This window comes from Diadema antillarum, unplaced genomic scaffold (assembly GCF_040938485.1).
Source record: "Diadema antillarum isolate AM-2024a unplaced genomic scaffold, OU_Dant_1.0 seq00000715_RagTag, whole genome shotgun sequence".
Classification (NCBI taxonomy): Eukaryota; Metazoa; Echinodermata; class Echinoidea; order Diadematoida; family Diadematidae; genus Diadema; species Diadema antillarum.
Genome location: NW_027271619.1, coordinates 523,910 through 548,035, shown reverse-complemented (window position 1 = coordinate 548,035; position 24,126 = coordinate 523,910). Strand labels below are relative to the sequence as shown.

General features: G+C 40.0%; 1 protein-coding gene and 1 pseudogene across 1 annotated transcript in view; one reads left to right on the top strand and one right to left on the bottom strand.

Annotated features, from left to right (window-relative positions):
- LOC139737916 (xanthine dehydrogenase/oxidase-like) overlaps positions 1-24,126 on the bottom strand; it is a 63,525-nt gene that overhangs the window by 10,522 nt on the left and 28,877 nt on the right. Inside the window, exons 12-25 of the mRNA XM_071648583.1 lie at positions 12,130-12,236; positions 10,783-10,967; positions 9,609-9,774; positions 9,089-9,181; positions 8,430-8,547; positions 7,188-7,239; positions 6,309-6,435; positions 5,420-5,539; positions 4,402-4,623; positions 3,350-3,483; positions 2,474-2,648; positions 1,539-1,730; positions 991-1,136; positions 301-382 (exon numbers count right to left, since the gene is read on the bottom strand). Coding sequence (XP_071504684.1) covers positions 301-382; positions 991-1,136; positions 1,539-1,730; positions 2,474-2,648; positions 3,350-3,483; positions 4,402-4,623; positions 5,420-5,539; positions 6,309-6,435; positions 7,188-7,239; positions 8,430-8,547; positions 9,089-9,181; positions 9,609-9,774; positions 10,783-10,967; positions 12,130-12,236 — 1,919 coding nt within the window. The remainder of the gene's footprint in view (positions 1-300; positions 383-990; positions 1,137-1,538; positions 1,731-2,473; positions 2,649-3,349; positions 3,484-4,401; positions 4,624-5,419; positions 5,540-6,308; positions 6,436-7,187; positions 7,240-8,429; positions 8,548-9,088; positions 9,182-9,608; positions 9,775-10,782; positions 10,968-12,129; positions 12,237-24,126) is intronic.
- LOC139737930 (epoxide hydrolase 4-like) lies at positions 17,462-23,492 on the top strand (annotated as a pseudogene).

Sequence of the window (24,126 nt, the reverse complement as noted above, 5' to 3'; positions counted from 1 at the left end):
TAACTTCAAACTCGATTTTCACGGCTTCGACCATGCGCGACTTTAGGACCATTTTGTTGTAGCGGGTCACATATACATTGATGAACAATTTTTCAATTTTCAGTGTGGGCAATATTTTCTGGTATCTCCCTCGAGGCCAGTCAATATTATATAAATAAGAATTACGGTATGTTCCAAAGACTTCTCATGGCTTGCATGAACAATTCATACTGTGCTATTAGAATGGGGAGGACATACATTTATTGTAATGTTAGTGGCAAAGGTGAAGGTTACAACATCTTGTATGAGAGCTTCTCTCACCTGATTAAGAGTAGCCAGAGTGAACGAAATTCCAAACTTTGTCGGCGTGATGGCAAGTCCTCTCTTCTTCCATCTGTTCTCACTGGAATTTCAAGGAAACAAATTTTATAGTTTTGCTCAATCTGCTTTTCCAATCAGAGGTAATGCATGATCAGAGCAAATACATGTAATGCTGGCCAATCAATGTATTCAACCAAAAATGTTTGTATATTATATGTATATCTAAGGGTATAGTAGGGTGAAATGAGATGCTAACACCTCTCTGCATCATTGCTTTTCTAACATAAGAAATACACTGTTTTTCAACCTTATCGATCCCAAACAAGGCTATGATCCTGGTAAAATTTCCTTCCCACGAAGTAAAGATTCTTTTCAAAATTGGTCATTCTTAGGACAGTCCATCAACACGAAGCACCTAATATCTACAACATCCCTGTAAAAACAGGAACACAGACCTTGCAACCTTTCTGACTGAAAAATAGAGATGATTTGGCTCAAAAGTAGGAAAGAAGGAGCAGTTCCCATAGGAGGGTGAAGCAAAATTATCAAAAAAAAAAAAAAAATTGTAAACTCCTGTTAAAACAAGAGCCGGAAATGGTCAAAATTCAGATTCTTTCCTCCAAATTTAGTATGGTTGGGAGGTCTGCAAACAAACAAAAACCCCCCAAAGAGTTCCAAGGAGCTCCCAACCTGTTGAAGATGTCCACATTCCTCCTCCTGGTCTGGTAGTTGCTCTTCTGCAGACACTCATCCCAGCAGCGCTGGAGATTAAGGCCAGTTAACGTCTGATTGCATGGGGTGATGTCTCCATCACGGTACATGTTCAGCTCCCGCACCTGTTGCCATGCAAGCCACATCAGTCGCATTAGCCCATCCACTCTTGAGTTGATCACTTATGTTCAGTTTAGAATATTTGCTGTCTGTTTTTGTGTTTTCATTATTACAATCTTTTTGGAACATACATGTATGTAAAAATAATTTGACATGAAATCATATGGTAACAACACATCAATTTGGTGACTTCAATACATGATGCAGCTTATTAGCAATATAAAGAGAATTTATGTTGAAAGAACAGTCAAGGAGTATACTTACAGTATTACTTCTCCAGTCCTACCACACCCCCTTCCCCCTCCATGTAACACTGACGTTTGGGGTAGCTACGGGCAACCTAACCCCATACAGCGGGACTTGTACACGCAAAAACCTTCCGTTCATGCTTACAGGTATCAACCAACCTTTTGTTGTGAGATGCCACACTTGTGGGCAATATCTGTCATGAAGGTCTCACAGATGATCATAGCTTGGGGACCGCCGAAGCCTCGGAATGCTGTGTTGGAGGGGAGGTTGGTCTTGCACAGCCGGCCTTGGATACGAGTGACGGGGAATCTGTACGTGTTGTCGACGTGTGAGACTGCCCTCTCCATTACCTGGAAGGAAAAGAAAAAGCAGGGAGTAATGATTACAAATCATAGACTGTGAAAGGTACAACGTTGACAACAAGGTGTCACATTCTTCAGATGCATTGTACTGCAGTAAATACTGGCTGCATTGATATTCTTTATTAACACATACTCATGTGGATCATCACCAATATTCTTTGTTAGGGAGTACTCGAAGTCTCATAAGTTTAACTGGCAACAACATATTTCTACCAGTGTTTTGTCTATGAAGAGTCTCATCCAGTCTGTACTTTTTGATAATCTTTGCATTACATCTGTTCTTTTTCTTCTAAATGCCAAGGTACTCTGCCTTCTGGCGGTATTTGTTGAACTGATTTATCCTGTTTTCCACAGTGTATGCATGTTTGTATTTTTCTTTGCATCCTTTATGATGATAATAGTAATGATATATGACAAGATTTGATGACATAAATAAGAAGGAAACAAGAAGCAGGGGAGAGAAAGTGTGTAAACAATGGACATGAACACTTATGAATAGCATTACATACAGTCTCTATATCAAAAACTTTGTTAAAGTTTTGCCATGGCCTGCATGATGCAAAAAAGTGTAAATATGTTGCTTGAATCTAATAACAAATGCCTTACCAACAATAAGGATCTAAAACAGTGCTATACAATCTATGAGAGTAGAGACACAAATCATATAGTGAAATGAAGATGAAAATCTATTAATATCTTCCTATATCAAATGTGATTCAGGGAGGACGTACGGCTGCAGACAGATCGTGGCTGAAGCCAGCGTTGGCGTAGAGATTGATGTCCAAGGCCGTCAGGATGCCTTCGCTGGTAAAGCCGACTTTGTATCGTCCTAGGAAAGGGTTCCTGCCTCCTGTACACGCCATGTCTTCATCCCGATCCAGCATGAATCGGACGGGACGATTCAACCTTGGTGGGGGAGGATCAGAGGGGGGAAGGAAAAGTGACATCAAATACTTTAATTTCATACCATGCCTTTTGGTGCATGTAACAATTTTGCCTCCTGGAGAATACTGGTATCAAACATACATGTGAGCATTCAGTCAGAGTTCCATGACGACGAAAATAAGAAATGCCAAAGTTTAATAGATTGAGATGAACACAAACAAGCATTTTTTTTTTTTTTTTTCCATTTTTTTTTTTGCTGGATGTGAATTGATAAATAATATGGTTACCATTGATAATTATTTCATTATCACTCCAAGCATGATAAAGATTCTCAAACAATACAGAAACAAATACTGTTCATTTCAACCACAATGCACATGACAGCTTTCTGATACAGCCACGTGAATGACATATTGACAAGCAACATAATGATAATATCTCAACAAAGTATTTTCCTTTGCAGAGACAAATGAGAGAAATATGTGAGAAATTAGCTGCATTGAGTGGCTTGAAGATTCTCACATTATAAGTCACTCAATCCACACAATATATATTTGCTTCACGATAAGATCTTTTTTGTTCCTACTATCACATTTACGCCCAAGCATGTTTGGATGTTTAAAAATCTTCAAATTCCACAATACAACGTTAAAGTAAAGTCGCTCTTTATTGACCCATTTAGACATGAGTGACCATTAAAATCGAGAGGTGAGACTACCTACTTGCAAGCTGCCACAGCACAAATGGCGCCCAACATGGAACTGCGACTCTCCTTGCCACCAAATCCTCCTCCGATACGTTTTGTCCGACAGACAATCCGATTGAACGGAACCCCTAGTGCGACGGATGTGATTTTCTGTCAAGCAAAAAAGATATATGTGCACATGATAAAAGTTGATAAAACCACATGAATACGCTTTCCTGTGTTTTCATTCACAGTATCAAGTTTGCAGAAAGAACGCTTTATCATGTTAAACACAGAACACTAATGGCTTGTTCAGACAGGAAAATTATAAAACCAGCCTTAGTATTCAGCATCAAGTTTAATTTGAATAATGGGAAAAAAGTGCTGGAGCATATCATTTCATCATGCAAAACATTTTCCTTGCACGAAAACTGAGAAAATTCTGGCAATTGTCATGCTTTGAATAAGAATGGGTTACTGTGAAATTTTACCATGGAGCCCATCTGCAACCATCGATTTTCAGCACTGGGGCTCAATGAAGTATTTTGTCAGATATTTTTTCTGACAAACTGATAAAAGCTACCGAAATCCTTGCATCTGATTGGCCGAGAGCGAATTTCTCCGACGAATTTGTCAGACAAAAACCTTCATGAAATGCCCCCCAGCCAAAATAAATCATCACCTTCAAAAAAAAATAATCATCATCATCATCATCAGTTGGGTGCATATTAGATGGATGCAATTACAATCACACACACACACACACACTGGAAGGACCTTAAATAGAGACTGCCAGATTAACAACCCACCGGTAGAGAAGACCTACATCATAATTTCCATCCCTGTAGTGACAAGCCAAAAAGAAATGCCACACAAATTAATATTGCTGCATTCATTTTCTTTTTTCATTTTGGATGATGTTCACTGAAATTTTGACTTAGAATAAAGTGTAAATTTACCTTGCCCTTAATGGCAGGTCTACCATCAAAGTATCCTGTTAGTGTATGGGTTACGATTGAGCATCAGTGTCTCTTACATTCAAACTACCCAACCTGATTCCTCTTCCTCTCCCCCCCCCCCCCCCCTTACCTGGCACTCCGTGGGATGTTGTGTGGAGGAGAAGATCTCCACCTCTCCATCGTCTTCCCGCGGGATGGCAAAGGCGCATTGCGTCTCCAGGTAGAAGTGCTCCTGACCTCCGACCTTCATCTCCCCCTCGATCACGTGATCGGATTTCTCCAGCGCCTCCTGGATGTCGCCCTTTTCGGTGCCTCTCGTGGAGGAGTGGAACGACTGTTTGGCGATGGCATCCTTCATGGGGTTAAAAAGCATGAAATCAAGAAGAATTCAGGTGAAGAATTAAAAGAGAGCAATGGTTAAAGATCACACTCTTGGTGGCAATACCTTCATTTCTACTTTCTTAGACAGAGAGGTAAATAAATGGCAATGGATGAGAACTGTTAACATCATATATTTCGCGAGGTTTTTATATTTGTTAATTTGGCGATGCAGGTACTATCCATGAATTTATGAACATGCAAAAATACTAACTCTGATCTTGACATGAATGCGACGTGCACTAATACATTTCTTTGTCCATTGCTGTACTCTAAGATCGCAAACTGACCACTCGCAAGAATGTTCAGAAGTCCCAATTTACGCAAAATTAGACTCACTAAATATATGTCATATGCAGTAATACATCTAGCACCATCTCGGATGGAGGCAGAAAAGAGAAAACATCATGGGGTGTTCATGATGATCCCCTTCATCATCATCTGTGCTGTAGTCATTCTGTGACGACTACATTATATTCACTGTACATCAAGCAATTCCAACTGAGTTGAGACTGCAGAACTTTTTACAACACATATGAATTGATGTTTCAAATACCAGCATGGCACAACAAACACACACACACACACACACACACATAATTATGGTAGTAAACTTATGGTGATTTTGTTGTTTGACTGTCCACCTAACTTCTCCTCATTCACGTGGTATTAATGTCTATGATGGAATACATGTACAGACAGTGGGGTGGGGGGGGGGGGTGCATATAGGACCAGGAAAGGGGGACAATCAATGGGGACAGTGGGCTGACCTCGATGGTGATGATTGCATCCAGGTCTTCGTATTGGACCACCACCAGCTTGGCTGCCCTCTGGGCTAGGACCTGGCTCTCAGCAACGACTGCTGCAATCGGCTGCCCAACGTGGTGAACCTGCACAAACACAGCAAACAAAAACAAAAACTCAGAAAAAAAAAACATGTTCGACAATCTTACATTTTATAGGTCTTCTGATTTGTCAAAATAACCTATACTAATACATATGAATCCTAGAGGTCTGTCTACACAGTTCTGACAATTTGTAAACATTTGAATGGAACATACAACATGTGAAAATAGACTTACATAAGACATCACTAAAATCAATACGTAACTTTTACTGTGAAAATGACACACATGACACACTACCTATGCCAACAGACATCCGATAATGAATGCTCAGTGACATGCTCATATAGTATGCAAAGTATGCCTATTTCATGCTAGTTTTAGTCTATTAACTAAATCTAAACCATAGGTTTGATACAAACTACCATTGTGAATTTTGGCTATTGCTTGAAATGGCGCACACAATTACATGCTCTACATGGAAATATGATGATCATGACGTGTACTGTAAAAGTGGATATTTTCGTGTTAAAGATTTTTTTGTGCTCAGCCAGGTAAGCTGAATTTCACATGTTCTTAATTCTGCGGAATAAAGACATTAATACTGGAACAAATGGAATGCAAAAAAAATTGAGTGCTTTTATTTTCACGCTAGCTTCTAGTTGCATGAAATGCGCTAAAATTTCCACTTTTACAGTATTCACTTCGACAGGACTGATCTACATCAAATTTTGTATAGACATTCTTTACGGTAATATTTGAATCATCATGAAGTCGTTTTCTGCAGTAAGTGATGCGCAAGCTTTTACAATACCTCTGACGTTGGTAAGAGCTCCTCGTCGTGAAAGACAGCACCAACATGGTTGGAGCCAGGGACGTCTTTAGCCAAGATGATATCGTGGACACCCTCCAGCAACAAGGCACTTGTGGTATCAATAGATCTACAACACAAGAGATCAAGAGGATTAAAGAGTCTGTGCTTTGTCTGGTGCCTGCCACTCAACAACTACATCAGAGTGAACAGCCAACTGCATGTACATCTATACAGTGCACATTAAAAAAAAAATCCCACTTTTGAGGGCTACTGTTTTATAAATGTCAACCATGGAGAGCGCAATGTTGGTTGTAAGGATAAAAGAAACTCTTTCTCTTTGCATTGATACCTAATTGTGTTTGACAAATGTCATGAATAATGAGCATATTAATTTTAAAGACAACAATGACAAGTTACATTTTTCCCCACTTTGAGCATTATCGTGAAGGAACATTGAGTGTCTAATTGAAATGGACGAGATCTGTCAACGAAAGTGGTCAAATAAACAGGTCAGCCTGCACAACTACAGGTTTAAGTTCAGGGTTTCCTCTTACCTTTTATGGTCCATAACCTTCAACATAGCCATCTGTTGGCTAACTTGGTCACTCCAACAAAGGCCAACCCACATGATGCATTTTTCTCTCTTCATATTCAAGACACTGTATGTTGCTGTGATCTATATGCTGAATATGAACAGAGAAAAATGGATTGTGTGGGACGGGCTTTGTCGGCATGACCACGTTACTGGACAGGTGGCCATGTTGAAGGTTATGGACCATAAAATGTAAGAGAAAACCCTAAACACATATCAGCAGTTGTGCAGGTTGACCTGGCCTGGCACCTCAAGACAAGCTAATACGAGAAAAACATCATACTTACGTGATCTTTGCATGGGCCCTCTGGCTAAACACGAAGGCCATGTATAGTTCACCTGCATGGAAGTACACAGCGTATGTTAACATGGTCACCATTCAATGGCAAACTCCTTTCACACTGAATAGTCAAAAGTGTTTCATTGATACACACATTGATGAGGGTGTTTGGCATTGTCACATGAACGGCCGCTATAAAAGATACCAGAATATTAGTATGGCTGGCCGGTCTGGTGGTGGTGGAGGAAAGGAGGAGGAGGAGGAAAGGAGGAGGAGGAGGAGAACAAAGAGAAAAAGACAATGAAGGAAGAGGATGAGATCACCCTAAGATGTGAATAGTCAATCTATACACGCTGGTATGCTATTAATTACCTCCGCCAAGGGAGGAGATTATGTTTTCATTACCGTTGGTTTGTTTGCAGGTTAGTTTGTCCGTGTGCAAAATAACTCAAAAAGTTTGTGCACGGATTTGGATGAAACTTGCAGCAAAGGTTGAGAATGACACAAGTAACAGATGATTAAATTTTGGTAGTGATCCCAGAATATTTGGGGAATTCATGAAGGATTTTTGATATTTTGGCAGGTAGGGTCAATGAACTTGGGGAGGTCAAGCTGCACATTTTTGAAGTTTTAATACACGCACTAAAGTGCGTGCTCCACTTTCTGCTAGGGCGATTTTTCAGCATGTATACCTATGGGTGGAAATCACTGATCTCTATGGAAGAGCCCAAAGAGCTTTTCCCCAGCGGTGGAGAGGAGAAAAATCTCTTTGGGAAGAGCTAGATCATCTGTGGAAAGTAGCTGCTTGGCGGAGGTCTGCGCTCTCTAGTTGTATATGTGACCTTGCAGTAGTAGGTAGCCTAATACATAGCGACACTTCTTTAACCTGCATGAGAAGCTTGCCCTTAATTGCTTTTAAGTCATTGATGGTTACACTCATTATTTGGAATCCCTGTACAGCCGACACCGAAGGCCCACTACTACAAGAATAGCTCCTTTTATACCGATTATGTAGAATTTTTATACAGTATCTACATATCTTCATCATTCACAGAAAGGCATGGCGACTAAAATATTTTTTGTTTGATGTTTAATTGCAACCAACTTGGTTTAAACTTTCATGTGGAATATTCTAATTGAAATGTTTGTCCCTATAGGCCCTAAAGTGAAATGTTTATTAAGACAGCACGTGGAAACCTCTCTATAGTAAGCCTTTGAAAATAAGCTGCAGATACCAGTACATATTTACCCACAATACTGGGCATATCGTCAATGTAAATGGCTTCTCCCGTGGTCTGCTTCAGGGCTGACTTGTGGACCAGAGGGCGCCCAACAGGATCACGCTTCGGCTGCCCTGGGGCAACCTCCTGCCGTAAAGAAACCAAACAAGGGGAGGGGGAGGTGGGAGTATAATTAGTTCTCAATTCCATGGCATCAAACACTCTCACTGAAAGAAAACTAAGTTATCATCTTTACTAAATTTCACAAGGGTAGTAATAAGTTACCCAGAAGCTTTTATACATAAACATGTACGGCACATATATACGACAGGCAAAAACTTCATCAGGCAAACTTACTTGGACAGATAAACTTGTTTGCACTGTTCTTACCCTCGCCCCGCAAATCTGTTCTACCTCACTCATTTTCCGCTCAGTCAGTGCATATTTTCTGATTCCATATCTCACTTGTTCTTATGTACTACAAACGGCATACTCTAAGACATCCATATACATTTGCTTTCAGAGGCTGATCACATAGATTAAGATCAAATTTTGTCAAAGATGGTAATTTCTTGCATTGCTTTATAAATTCTATGTAAATGACAGAAGACTACAAAAAAACTATTTCTAACAATAATAAAAATAAAAATATTTAAAAAATTTTATCTGAACAAATGCGTTCACACACCTGATAAAACTGGGTGCCATTCACTTCCACGTGCTTGAACTGTGATGTCGCACTCTTGTAGCTTGATGATACAGTTCCCATGGCAACAGAAGACTGGTGGGGAAAGACAAATAAATGGATACTACTAATGAATAATCAGACGGCATGTGTTGACTTCCTGCTGGTAACAGACGAAATCTTTTAATTCTCTTATTCCAGTATCATTCAATAACTGACACTGCCTGACACATATCCTCAAGAGAGGGAGCATAAAATTAGACACCTTGAGAGATTTTAACCTAACTCTGCTCAGTCCATCTATACTTCTTGTAGCATGCTTTGGGCTAATATGATAAAAATCCCACCATAAGTTTCTCCTCAAAGCATGACAAAGAAATCTCGAATGAGCAGAAGCCACAGAACAAGTATTTTATGGATCTCAATAATACGAGCAAGTTAACTTTGATAACAAGACACTGGACAGTAAGAAGACTGTCCAATGGGAATCTTCAAACAAACACAAAAGTAGCCACTGGTTTACCTGGGTCACGGCCATTTGTTCCAGCACCATGAGATAGAACTTGAAGAAGAAGCTGAGTGTCAGGGACCTGCGGTACGCCTCCATACCCCCAGGGGCTCCAGGTGGGAGGGGTAAGTCGTCTGCCAAGGAGGAAAAGGCTGTGTCCAGCATGGACTCATTCCAGTGCCTGCAGAGGCAGGGGAGGGGAGGAGAGGGGAAGGTATAGGAGAGAGAGGATGTTAAGAGAGGAAGCATACAAATATTTCTAACTAAAGTATGACCAAAGGGAAAGTATGATCCATGGTGCACCAGCCTATTGACCGATTCTGTGACGCGCTATGTGTATTTTTGGCATGAGCAGCGCCATACTGGGTGTATCATCCGACCCCCCCTCCGCACTCTCCCACTCCTCTCCCTACATTAGCACACGCGCAGAATGAAAAACTGCGTTAGCCAATGGGCGTCTCGTACTGAGTGCGCGAATGCTTGCTAGTGCGCGAACCTTTGTTACAAGTGCGTGATAAACATGTTGCCCGGGGGTGGGGGAGAGCAGGGGGGGTCGGCTGATACACACCGATACACCCACTATGGCTGCGCCCTGTGCCGTAAAATGTCTGCTGCCCTCAACGAACCCGAATCAGTCCATAGGCAAAAGCCCTTGTGATACGGCAATGATAAATGGTATGGATAAGCCGTATTCATTGACATTCTGATTCACTATATGAGTGCAGTGCCTGTGGACAGAGAACACCAAGAGATGCACAATGATGTACCAATGGGCAAATAAAGCATACAAATGGGTTGTGATTATAATAACGCCCTAAAAATTGCCTATATCAAATTCGATCTTGTGCCATCCGAGTTTTCAGTATGTGTTCTGGACCATTTTTGCATTCGCTCAGTTTACAACGCAGAGAGCTACTTGATGCACTGATATATGGGGGCGCCATTTTATTATAGGATGCGTCCTCGCGTAATCTAAAGCTACTTTGCAACACAACGGGGGGAGTGAGGAGAATGGTCAACACAATCATTGCCCAAAGCATCAGCGTCACAAATCTAAAGCTCCCTATTGATGGCAGGGGGTGTACAATGTGTGTGATGAGGAGAGGCATATGATCCTATAAAAACCAACAAAATATATTTCATGAGCAATTCTTTTGTCAACGGGCAGCCCGTCCACGTCATGACTTACTTTCCGACCAGCTTCTTCATAGTCTGCAGGGCCAGCACCGTGGTGGCCGCCATCCCCCCAAAGGCCAGGGTGATGTCCTTAATGATGTCCGTCCCTTCTTCGAAGACCACCCTCATACCTGCATTGACTATAGCGATGTCATCCTCTCGTCGCGGCGACTGCTTGTAGGCGTAGAAGTATTCGTTCTGCATAGGAAATTGAAAAAAAAATGGATGCAAACAAAGAACAAAACACAAAGTCAAATCTGTTTGCAAGACATTGACCCATTACCTTTAACTACTGTAATTTCAGGCAATTTACTGCTCAAAAATGTCAATCCTTCTTCTGTGATGAAATTGCCAGTGGACAGTGCCTTGTAATTTCTACCCTTCCTACCAACTGGAAGATCAAAGATGAAATTACGTCATTTTAGCCATAGTTCTTTGGCCTTTGACCTTGTTAGATTTGCCCAACATCTGCTGGTACCATGGCCTGTCTGCATTTCATGTTGCATAATTGGGCAAATTACCAAGAAAATCCATTCAACAGTTGTGTTGTCTATTTCTTTTTTCTTCATTTGCAAAAAAAGACTTGGAATAGACAGACAAATGGACAGCTAGCTTACATCTTCTGTAAACCATATTATTGTCTTATCACAGACCGTTCAGAACAGAGGCACAAGAGAGAATGATTGCTGCCAGTTCCTCTCAGCACTGAGACACACAGCATTTTTGATGAAATATCTGCATAACAGAAAATTCTGTACCTTCTGACCAAGATGTGTCATTTCTGTGCTCCATATCAACAGAGTTGGACATGCATAGGTATACCATTACAGGCACATGTGTCTGTATCTGGATTCTCTAGTTCCCATTCTCCCCTCCCCCATCCCCCTCCCCCCCCCCAAAAAAAAAAAAAAAAAAAAAAAAAAAATTTATATATATATATATATTAACACATGAAATAAAGACATAGAAATCTATAAAGTACAATCTGACCTTCCATTTCTTCATGCACATCCCTTTCCCCTTGACCCCATCATTCCTCCATAGATATCTGTCCATTCACTCACATCCACTCATCCCTCTCCATGCCCTTTTCCTCCAATGCACTCTGCCTGAGTATCTTAAAAGGTATCACCTAACTGTCAATATATCTAATACATACTCATTCCTCCATCCCCTCCCTCTGTAGCCTCCCCCATAATAATGATAATAATGATAATAATAATAATAATAATAAGAAGAAGAAGAAGAAGAAGAAGAAGAAGAAGAAGAAGAAGAAGAAGAAGAAGAAGAAAAAGAACTAAATAAACATAAAGAAGAAAGTGAAAAGAAGAAAGTAGAAGACTGAGGATAACTTTCTAACCTGTTGGGTGCAAGGAATTGTGATTGACTTGAGTATCTCCTCTGGCTGGATGATGTTCCTCCGATAGCCTGTGAAGAAATTCTCATCCATCGTGACAGTCCGCGTTCCTTTTCGACGAAACATGCAAGAAAACAAAGAGGGTCATTCATGTGAAGAACAGAATGATTAAATCTATGCAAGAGATCACTTGTATAGGTTTCTTGCCCTTGTTGAAACTCTTTAATACATCGGCAATGTCTTCATGAAATCTGATTTTATAAGCATCTCTTTCAGAGAATACATTTGGACATCTTTTACATCCACTGGTATATGTTTACAATATCCCCATCTCATTGCATAAGCTATAATCAGAATTAAGATTCAAACAAGATCCCAGTTGCAAGCAGTAATCAGCACAGTGTGCTTTTGTGGGCATGGTTCAAGGAGAATGAAATTCAAATATATTATGTGGATTGAGTGAAGGCAGCAATATTAGTGGAACACAAACATGAAGTTTGAGGAAAATCAAGCGATCCGTTCACACGTTATGAGTTTTTAAAGTTTCAGTGCTGCCATTATTGGATGAGAAGTAAGATGTCTACAGCATTTCATAACGTCATGCATGGATAATGATATAAACAGAATTGAACATATTTTCATTTCTATAGCATAATGAAAAAGCATGTGATATTACCTTTTCAGAAAACAGGGGGAATTATATTACTTAACATAATTGTGTCAGTATCAAGAGGAAGGAATAGTACTTTGCATAAAATATGAAGTTTTGTGGAATTATCTTTATATTTCTTTACATTGTTGTTCATGCATGATGTCACGATTGTTACACTCTTCTCATCCAGCGATCGATGGCAGCACTGAAACTGTAAAGATTTGTTACTTTAATGATTGACCAATTTTCCTCAACCTTCACCGATGTGTTCTACTACACATATCTGCCTTATCACTCAATCCACATAAATATGAGGGCTTCATTCCCCAAGAACTCGTAAGCAAATACACTTTCTTGATCTACACAAATCAGCATGACACACCACAAATTCTTACAAGACAATGTTAAAAGCTGCGTCCAGTGACCCTTAAATTGCATTCATACCATGGTGCCCAGCACAAAGTTGCTAAGTAACACAACAAATACGAGCTGCTCAAAAGACACCGTCTGCAAACAAGGATGCTGGAGAGATACAGAGATGCTAAGATCAGAGAGCAGCTAATTATAAGATTTTACATCTGCACTGTCTGAGAGAGTGACGCGACATGGGGGGGTGTATACCCCCCTCCCCAGTAAAGGTCTTTAGCATTTAACCCCCACCCTTCCCCCCCCCCCCCCAACACAGTAAAATCTTTTGCATTTTAAAGTTGTAAATAGTGAGTGATCTGGTGCATAACACATAATTATGATAACTTGGCTTATTCTGATCTGAAAAGAAATAAACAGTATTCTCCTCAATATGACTTTTGGGTGGCTAGAATTCTTTTGTGCGTTTTGGAGGTCTTTTTTTTTTTTAGAGAGAGAGAGGCATGAGTGAACGTCGGGCGTGTGAGACTTAATGGTAGGTCTCCATATATGGACTCTCAAAGATTCATTTCTAAATGACTGCTGTACTTGTACATGTGTGTAAACATCACTTGGTACTAGTGCACAGCCTGGCAATGTCACTTGTTTTGTACAGAAGTAAAACACATGGAAAAAGTGTATTTCTGCACTACATCTAGTCACAATATTGGGCAGGGTGTACTGGGAAGAACACAGCCCCTTATCACTTTCAATATATTTGTACACATTTGTGTTCTATATTAATTTGCTGCAGGTTTACTTGAATGAGACCTTGTCATTTTTCATATAAACTGTGTGCAGAGAGCACAGCAAATGCAAGGACAAATGTCTACAGATTTTTATCAGAAAATATCTAGGCATGACATTGTCTACCTCACAAGAACTTCATGCAATCAATGACACAGCTTTTTTCTACTTCAAAGCACTGTGTGCCTGCCTTGATTAACAACTGGACTTTTGGACCCTTGTCCAAGTGTTGACACAGCATCACGTTCACATTCAAAACCCCAGGCACTGAAACCCGAGTGTGATTGCACAACAGTGGCTGGAAGAGATACAGTGAAGCACGATGACTCCACGACAGCACACTTTGTAGGGAAGGGAAGTGTGAAGACACACATTAGGCCTACATAATACGCCAGTGGAGAACACACTGAAGAATTCATTGAAGCTCGGGTTCTTAATTTGCATGGGAATGGGGTACGTGCTCTGTGCAAAGGCTGCACAGCATTCAAATTGCGAAACAGAATCCCACGACTACTTCACTCAGTGCTGGAAGAGAAACTGGGTCATACAGACAGCCTCTCATACATACAACCAACCAACTCAGTCCTGTTCCCTCAAGGCTGTAGAGCTGGCTTAATTAGCAAGTGCAGGCAGCTAGACATACATCTAAACCAAGTGCTGACGATAACTTTGATATCAAAAGGTGAGTATATTATGTCTTATCATGGACCTACAATGTAATTTCATGGTCCTGTACTTCCTTGTTTAGATAAGTAATTATAACAGTTAATTATGTACTTCACGTGAGCTCAAGCAAGCAATTCTGCACCACCAATTCCATCCTATCACGCACTGCATAAGTTAGCTTATGTTGCTACATCTACTAGGTGTTACAACAAACATTTCCCACTTTTGATCCTTAATAGTTCCAAAACTATATATCAGATAACAGTGACAATGATATGAGCAATAGCTGAATAGTGTACAATTTTGTTGGAGGTAATCTAAAAATGAAAGCATAAATCTGTATCATTAAATTCAAGATTTATTTTTAAGTCGGGTTTCATATTTTGCTCTGTTTTCAACCCTCGATGCAAAGCTTTAACTTTGCACAAGGCTCAATTGGTGTGTATGGGAGTGTGTGGTTAACACCCAGACAATGGTCCTGAACAATAACCAGAGTTTGGGTGCTCTATTACATATTCATGAGATAGATATTCAACAATCACAGCTAGTCTTTATTCATCTTGAAATGTAGTGTATGCAAGCACGTGAAAAACATGTGCTTACTTTTTTCATGTACATGCATTTTGCCCTTTACCATGAATTCAGACTAGCAGTGCTCAGGGCAATTAATGCATTATGAATTATTGGTACAGCATCCTTGTGCCTTGGAGCACGAGACAAGAAGCCTCATCAGCAGAGCTCTGAAAGGTAGTATTTGTGATATTCATATTTATACAACGTCCAAGTAGATCCTTGTAATTTGATTGGAGGATTGTTGGTGACGTGATATTCAATAAGCACTCCATTCAGCGCGCCGTGCAATTTTGGTTCTATTTTTGCGTGCAACTTGGTTCGATTTTTTTCGTTCTATTCCACGGTTCGAGAAATTGTACGGTACTGCGTGTACTGTGCTGTGTGTTGCATAATTATTGAGGATCGCATCATACATGCAGCTAGCGCAGTGTATGTGTGCGGTACATGCATGCGCGTACGTAGGCCTACGAAGTACTAGTGTACGTGTATGAGCGCTAGTAGCTGTGACGTACATTGATTGCACAAGCCAGAAAGAGAATCGCAGTGGATCCACATGTAAGTATGGCTATATTTTTCATACATATATAGACTTCTAGGCCTACTTAGACCAAAAAGATCTACTCGGACGTTGTATAAATCAAATAGTGTATGGTCTTTACTCGTGCAATGGAACGAGATTTCGCACTCGGTGAAAGATGAGGCGCACTATTCAACTCGGCTTCGCCTCGTTGAATAGAGCGCCTCTATATCTTTCACCTTGTGCGAAATCTCGTACCATTGCACTCGTGACCATTCACTATTTGTATACTATCGTTCAGGGTTATTGTAAGCATACACTGACATACACATGCATCATTGGTTCCTATGTAAAGTTCAATTTTGTACAGAGGGTTCAAATTTGACCAAAATCTGGAACGAAAATTAATCATGGATTTAATGAAACTGACTCATGTTTTCAGAGTCAAATCACCTTCAATAAAATTGTACAATATTCAGCTATTACTCATCAATGACAGTGTTATCTGATATGTAGTTTTTGAGCTATATTAGGGATCAAAAGTAAGAAATGTGTTTTGTAGCACCTAGTAAATTTGCATGTGAATGGGGTGCTCTGTGCAAAGGCTGCACAGCATTCAAATTGTATGACAGAATCCCACTGCTACTAATATACTCTGTGCTGGGGGAGAAACTGGGTCATACAGACAGCCTCTCATACATACAACCAACTCAGTTCTGTTCCCTCAAGGCTGAAGAGCTGGCTTGACTAGCAAGTGCAGGCAGACATACATCTAAACCAAGTGCTGATGATAACTTTGATATCAAAAGGTAGGTATATTATGTTTTATCACGGACCTAATTTCATGGTCCTATTGTTTCTTGTTTCAATTAGTATATCATATACTCATGTATGCTCAGATACATCACTGGGCTTTGCATAACCTTATGCATAAACAATGAGCGAATAAGGTATATATTTGTGGACTTTCTTGAGCAAAAAAAAAAAAGTATGGCAACAACATCATTAGTAACACAAAAACTATGCAAAACATTAACCTGAGGGATGCATGATTCAAGCAAGCTGCTCTGCACTGCCAATTCTATGTCCTATCACGCACTGCATGAGTTGGCTTACTGGTGTGCTGCTACATCTAGCTTCGCTTTGCACAGATTTTACCACACATTATGTGTACACTATAGATTGGATCACAGATGTGAGTCAGACTCATTGTCATTTTAATGGCTAAAACCAGTAAATTATCCATAAATTCATAGTAGTTGACTACTAATGATCAACAAATTGGACACATTTATGCTAAAATTTACTGAGATTACATATACAATGCAGCTGTCAAAATTTGAAGAAAAAAAAAAGCTACGTAAATCTTTCATATTACATGACTATAGGTGGGACAGATATGGGTGAATATTTACAAATTATATGTAAAATCACAATTTACCTTTCCAATCCAATAATTGTAGTGAAAACACCGCCACATGGTTGCAATGTAAGAAGTCCTTGAGCTGAACACTTGGGTCAATGGGTTAGCAATGTATGAATCACATTTCTCAATATTTCAACAAAAAGAAAAGAGGCAATTAAAAAAAATAATAACTGCAAAGGTCTGTAGTTTGTGGCCAATGAAACACTTCACTCCTCACTGGAAACAATACTACTCTTAGACTCTACAGTGTTTCAAAAAGTCCATAATTCAGTATTTCACAAATGACAAGATTGTCTGCCACACTGATCATCGATTCCTCCCATGCCCTTAACCCTTTAGCTCCCGCACAATGGGTCTGCTTCAATACTCTCTGGTGAGAAACATCTACTTCTCGCCCGTCTTCATACTCAGCTGGCTCTATGGCATCTTCCTGCTTCTGATGACCCTCGTCTTTCAGGGTCCAAGATGGATGTTCAAGAAAACAGAGAGGAAGGTTCGGCCAGACTGTATGAACGACCCTCAACTCGGCACTCACAAGTTCATCAAACTTAAGGTAACCACAGCAAAATTGCATTTCACTACTTCACTGTAGTGTGCCAATTAGTCTACAAAATTGATGAACATGTATTATAGACCCTTTATACAGCAGTCGCCTGCCTTATGCAGCCAGCACCAGTCACAGAGAAATGTGGATTGTTGTAAAGCATGTCATGAGTCTGATTCTTCCAAGTTTAGCACTTCGATGATCTTGTGTGTAAATAGGTAATAATAGACAGAACTTGGAGGGAAGAGATTCCCGACATCCTCTACAAAGTTCCATATTTCTCTTTGACCACTGAAGCAAATCGAATGGGGTTTTCTGTAAGATGTGGGCAATGAGTTATAGTTTCATACCCTGAATTTGTATTTAGATTGATGCAATATTTTAAAAGATATCATTGTGGAGGGCCCCGTTGTATTTTTTTTGGGGACATATGGTACAGTGTAGCTTAAAATTGAAATTAAGTAAATCATTAAAAAAAAAATCCCCATATCATAGCTGCTCATGCAAACTTTCATATTTGTTATTTAATCTATAGAACAATATGCGGTATTTTATGCCATTAAACAATGCAAGTGTTGAAATTCAAATAGCCATGGACCTGTCTATAGTGGCCACCTGCCTACAGTGGCCACTTTTTGTCGTTACCCTAGTGGCCACTATAAACAGGTTTGACTGTAGATGTGCAAAATGTACTAATCTATTTCAAGGTGTGTCTGCATCAAAGATTAAGTTGGTCAATCTGACCCTGTTTTACATTTCCTCACAAAGACTTAGTGCTTGGCGACAGCCATGCCTATGTAGTTTGAAATGACCACACTCGAGACCAAGTAGACAGTGCATTATATTTGTGCTTGACCACTCTATGCAGGAGCTGACCCTTCATGCGGTGGAGTCTGGTGACCCCTCGAAGCCCCTCATGTTGTTCCTGCACGGCTTCCCCGAGTGCTGGTTCTCATGGCGACACCAGATCAAGGCGTTCAACAAAGACTACCAGTAAGGAAATAGCTGTGGATACTACATACATTTACGAACAGAGCTCCCCACTTCATACCCAGAAAATAAGCTACATTAGACCGTAATACTCTTCTGGTTATCACTAAGTTCAACATACTGATCATGCCAGGATTGCTTACCCATTTACAGCATATAATCAAACTGCATGTACAAGGTACAGTGCACTCCCGTTACAACGAACACGGTTATAACGAAATTTCGTTATAACGAAGTAAATCTTCTGGTCCCAAAATTATCACCATTAAAGTCTATGGAACAAAATTTGCTTATAACGAACACGGTTATAGCGAAATTTCCATTATAACGAAGTCTTATTCGAGCACCACAGACAAAGAAAAACAAAAGAAATGTGCTCCGTTATAACGAAATGCGAATTGCTTTCGAAAATACTTAGCGGAACAAGCATTTATAGCGTTTCTGCATGGGTGAACGCTTCACACCACTGTGTGTTCGCTCCTTGTGTCACGCACAGTTTCTGAGGGGAACTTGCGTTTATTATTGTAATACAGTTATCCCATCACATTTCACATAGCTTTCCAGTGTATGATGAGTGTTCAGCAAATATAATATGATATATATACGTGGTTCCTTGTTTTCGTTATATATTGTATTTGTTCGGTTATAACGAAATTTCGTTATAACGAAAGAAAACTGCCGGTCCCGAGCATTTCGTCATAACAGGAGTGCACTGTAGTACCTAAAAATCTGAATTCCGACAACTCACCACTCAAATCATGAATGTCGATTGAAGATTTCACTAGCATTTGGCATTAATCTCTATTTTCAAAAAAGGCAAACAGTAATTTTGACGATGGTTAGAAAAACAGTAGACAATACATGTCTTTACTGGTGAATGATGTTAGTGAGTATAATATTATGTGTTGCATGTACATATGCATATTGTCAAAGAAGAAAAAACATAACAACACACAAAAGCAAGAAGAGTGATATCTCATGGTTTTTCAGAAGGGGAACAAAAAATCACAAATGTATCAAAGGAATGAGAATCAAAGTCTTTGTAAAAGTCCAGAGCACGCTGATCTGCAATCCCATTTTTTTCTTCTTCACAATTCATTTTGGATAGCTGTGTGGCTGTGGACATGCGAGGAACTGGAGAGAGTGACGCACCCCCAGCGGTCAAGAACTACGTCATTGACAAGCTGGTCGGTAAGCTTGACCACTGTAGCATTCTCATAGCAGAAGGGGTCACTCACTACAACATACACTGTATTATGTTCACGTAGATGTTCATGACGGTAATCATCACGTAAGAGAATTCCACGGGTAGAAGTGCAATTGTCTATAGCCTAGTAGGAACTATGGATACGCCATCATTGGTGAACACTTTGTACACATACATTCGTTGCAAATTTCAAACATCTAAGGCTGACCCACTAGAATATAGTACACAGAGAAACTATATTGCAAAATTAAATGCAAGTAAAGTATCACAATGTAGTCACACTGCAACAACATCAATGTTACTGTTACTGTATATGCAATATATTTAGCGAGTCTAAATATTAATGAATCGGGACTTCCCGACGATTTCGCAAGTGGTTAAATTCGGGATCGTGGAGTACTGTACTGAACAGAGAAATGAAAATGTGTGGGTCAAATTCATATTGGGGATCAGAGTCATTATTTTCGCGTGTCTTTAATTTCATGAATAGCACCTTACTCGCAAAATTCGCGAAAATAAAAACCTCGCGAAATATTCAGCGTATACAGTATAGGGTGGATGTCTGCTTTTCCCAGTTTTGAATTTCGAGTAGCATGTCTAGAAACTACATCAACCTTTTTGCAAGGCTTCCCATTACTAGGGCGCATGTTTGAAATGACCATATAGAGAAATATCATGAAGAAATTTGAAGGAGTGTGCACTCTCATATTCCACAGTATACGATATCTTTCTGGCAATGACTCATCACTTCATATTGATAGTATGTATTACACAAGATTTTCACACACACGCTCAAATTATTCCAACACCAAAATTTGTATATATGCACGCCAAGAAACAATCCTATCTGTATATGCACCCCTAAAACACTTGATCTCCATATCAAAGTCCCTGTTGGTTACTTGGAGTAACTTTTAGGGTATATTTGCTTATATTGCATGGGTCTATTAATAGTTTTGTGATATGACAAGCGTTTTTTTTTTTTATGATAGTTCTGACAGTTTATCATACATAAATTTGTAATATCAATTCCTCCCTGCATGATGCTCAACGTTGACCACCCGCCACAGGTGATGTCCGCGACCTAATCCAAGCCTTGGGTCACAGTTCCTGCATCCTCGTGTCCCACGATTGGGGCGGCATAGTGGGCTGGACCTTCGCTGCCCACTACCCAGAGATGGTGGATAAATTCATTGCCCTGAACATATCCCATCCAGACAGAATGGCGGAACTAGTCACTTCTTTTCTGCCCCAAATCAGAATGTCCTGGTGAGTATGTATCTCATCCAGTGAGAAAAATTCCCAAAATGAAAAACAAAACAACAACAATGATACCAAAAAAAATCATTCTCTTACCCATTTAGTTGCACTTTCTGTCGGAGCATGCATATTTTCTTCCTTGAGAGAATTTGAATATCACCAAACACACTTCAAACCATCAATTCCAAGTTCTGTTGTAATATGCATATTGCTTATAACTCCTCGGAGGCGGATGTCTCCCATTATCACGTCATTCAGCCACGGGCAGATCCAGGAATTCCATTAAGGGGAGGCCGCTTTACAGAATTTAAGGGGGCGCACGCACCCCCCCCCCCCATTTATTTTGATTTCTTTTGTTTTATACTTTAACAAAAAATAAAGAGGCAGTGTGCGCCCGGTGTGCCCCCCTCTTGATCCGCCACTGATTCAGCATATGCTAGCATCACTTCTTTGATGGTTTTACTGGTAGCCACTCATTAGAATTCTTACATATGATTCCACTGACTTTTTTGTTGTCCTATTTAAGTTGGGTATGTGTCAGTTGTGCCAAACACAACAACATTATATCAGCATGTATGAAAAACAAAATGATATACTGGTATGTTTCCAGAGCAATCAAAAGAGAGGTTTAGTGATGCCAAAAGTACTACTATATTGATACTGGTTTGCAAATGGACAGACCAAGACATCTGGGTCCCATTTCATAAAAGATGTTAGGATAGCAACTCATGCTAAAATGGCAACTTCCAATAGCAACAGCCAATCAGAAAGCTGGCTTCTTGTCGTTACCTTGACAATTGCCATTCCAGCGAGAGTTGCTATCATATCAACTTTTCATGAAATGGAGCCCTGATGTTTACCCCTTGGACAGAAAGTCCCACAGATGCTGCAAACGTTCCTGAGTAGTGAAAGTGAAGAGTTGATCATTCTTTCCCTCCACTAACTCCTCTTTTTGCCCACCAGGTACATCTTCTTCTTCCAGCTGCCCCGCCTCCCAGAGATGCTGATGACGATGGGCGACTACGCACCCATCGGGATGGGCCTCCCAAAGGGCAAGACCACAAAGGAGGAACAGGAGGCTTTCAAGTTTGCTTTCTCACAACCGGGTAATACAGTCTTTTATACTGACAATTCATCTTAACACTGCAAGTACCAGCAAACCGATATACAGTGGTGATGCAAGCCATTGCTCAAATTCAAAATTTCAAAGTTCAATTTCTGAAATGCTGACTGCATTTTTATTCAAGTGTAATGCCAAAAAGACAAAAACACCAAAAAGTCTGACCTCATATAAGTAGGTTTCCATTATACTCATTACATCTATCAATGGACTGTTTCCCACACTTTGTGGTTCTAAGTGGTTACTTTCTGTGTGACGATCCCAGCAATATTTCACAAATGAGTCCTTAAATTTTGATATTCAAATTATATACGTACTGTGTACTAGAGGCGAATCAAAGCCACACATACAACAGCACACACATCACATGCTTAAATTACTGCGAGGACTAACCTCTTTATTGAGCACTTCAAAGTACATTGTACTTACAAGCAGTACCAGTACATGATCGCTATTCAAAGAACCATAAATAACATGCACGTATGGTTGTATCTCTAAACTGACGTTGGTATCTGTTCAGTAGCATATGTGGCATGATTTATTTGTCTACTTAATGTAAACTAAGCTTTCAGTGTCAGACATATTTCTTACAGAAAGGTGGTAGAAATGACAATAATCAAATTCTCAATTTGAAATGACTTACTGCAAAAATGCCTACTATTTGTTTTATGTTTTTTTCATGCAACATATGGAAATATAAAAAACTCTTAGTCCCATGTGTGCTGTGGGGTTCTTGTTTTGTTCTGTTGTTTCCATGTTCTTAGCATCTTGTGTCATTTTTGTCCTGTGTGGTTTTTTTAATTATTTACGCTCCTTGTGAGGAATGATGACAAAAATGATGACAATCCTTGCTTGAATGCTTGCTTTCCTCTTTGATGTGCCTCTCGATCACCTTTGTCATTAAATATTCCACAGGGCGCGCTACCACCTTTTTGAACTACTACCGTAATGTTCTCAGCACGCTCTTTGTTGAGACCGGGACAGTGACTGTCCCGAGTCTTCTTATCTGGGGTACGGCCGACCAGGCTCTGCATACCAAGCTCTCGTACGACATGGAGAAATTCTGCCCCGACCTCAGGGTCGAGCGGATCGAGGGTGGGCAACACTTCATCCAGCAAGATCATCCCGAACAAGTCACTGACTTAATTAAAAACTTCCTCAAAAAGTAATTAACTCCAAAGTCTACAATATTCAGTCTAAGCTCTGCAGTTACCATTTTGCATGGATTTTTATATGAATATTTGAGAGCAACATGGTAGAAAATGGCTGATGTGCTGCTATGGATCTTTTGATCAAACCATTTCCCTGTATGCTGGAATGAGTACTACGTACAGATTTGAGTACACTGGACTCCCGTTATAACGAAGTCCTAGGGACTGGCAGTTTTCTTTCATTATATCGAAATTACGTTACAACCGAACAAATAGACAATAACAATACATAGCGCTGATAATGTTGCGGCCTGAATTTTTACTTCGTCGTAACCAGAATTTCGTTATAACCGTGTTTGTTATAACGGGAGTGCACTGTACTTGCCTACTACTGCATAATCATTGGCCGGGCATCTCTGAATGAGCCACACATTGTAAAGTCAAAGTGTACAGCATGTATGTCAGTTGTAATCATCTACCCAGCATGATTGTTAAAAACAACTAAAGGACTATTCAGATAGCTGCAGTAGATAGACTCTTTCTCACCAATGCAAACACAACATCTGCTTTGGCAACAGGTTCTAAGCATTACCAAAATGCTGACTGGGGCAAGACCAGAAAAGTACAGTAGACACATCAAAATATATTCATACTGGTACCAGGATTACAGCATGAGAAGTGACAGCTAACAAAAATAAAAAAACAAAAACAAATCAAACAAACCAAACCCTAATGCCCATAT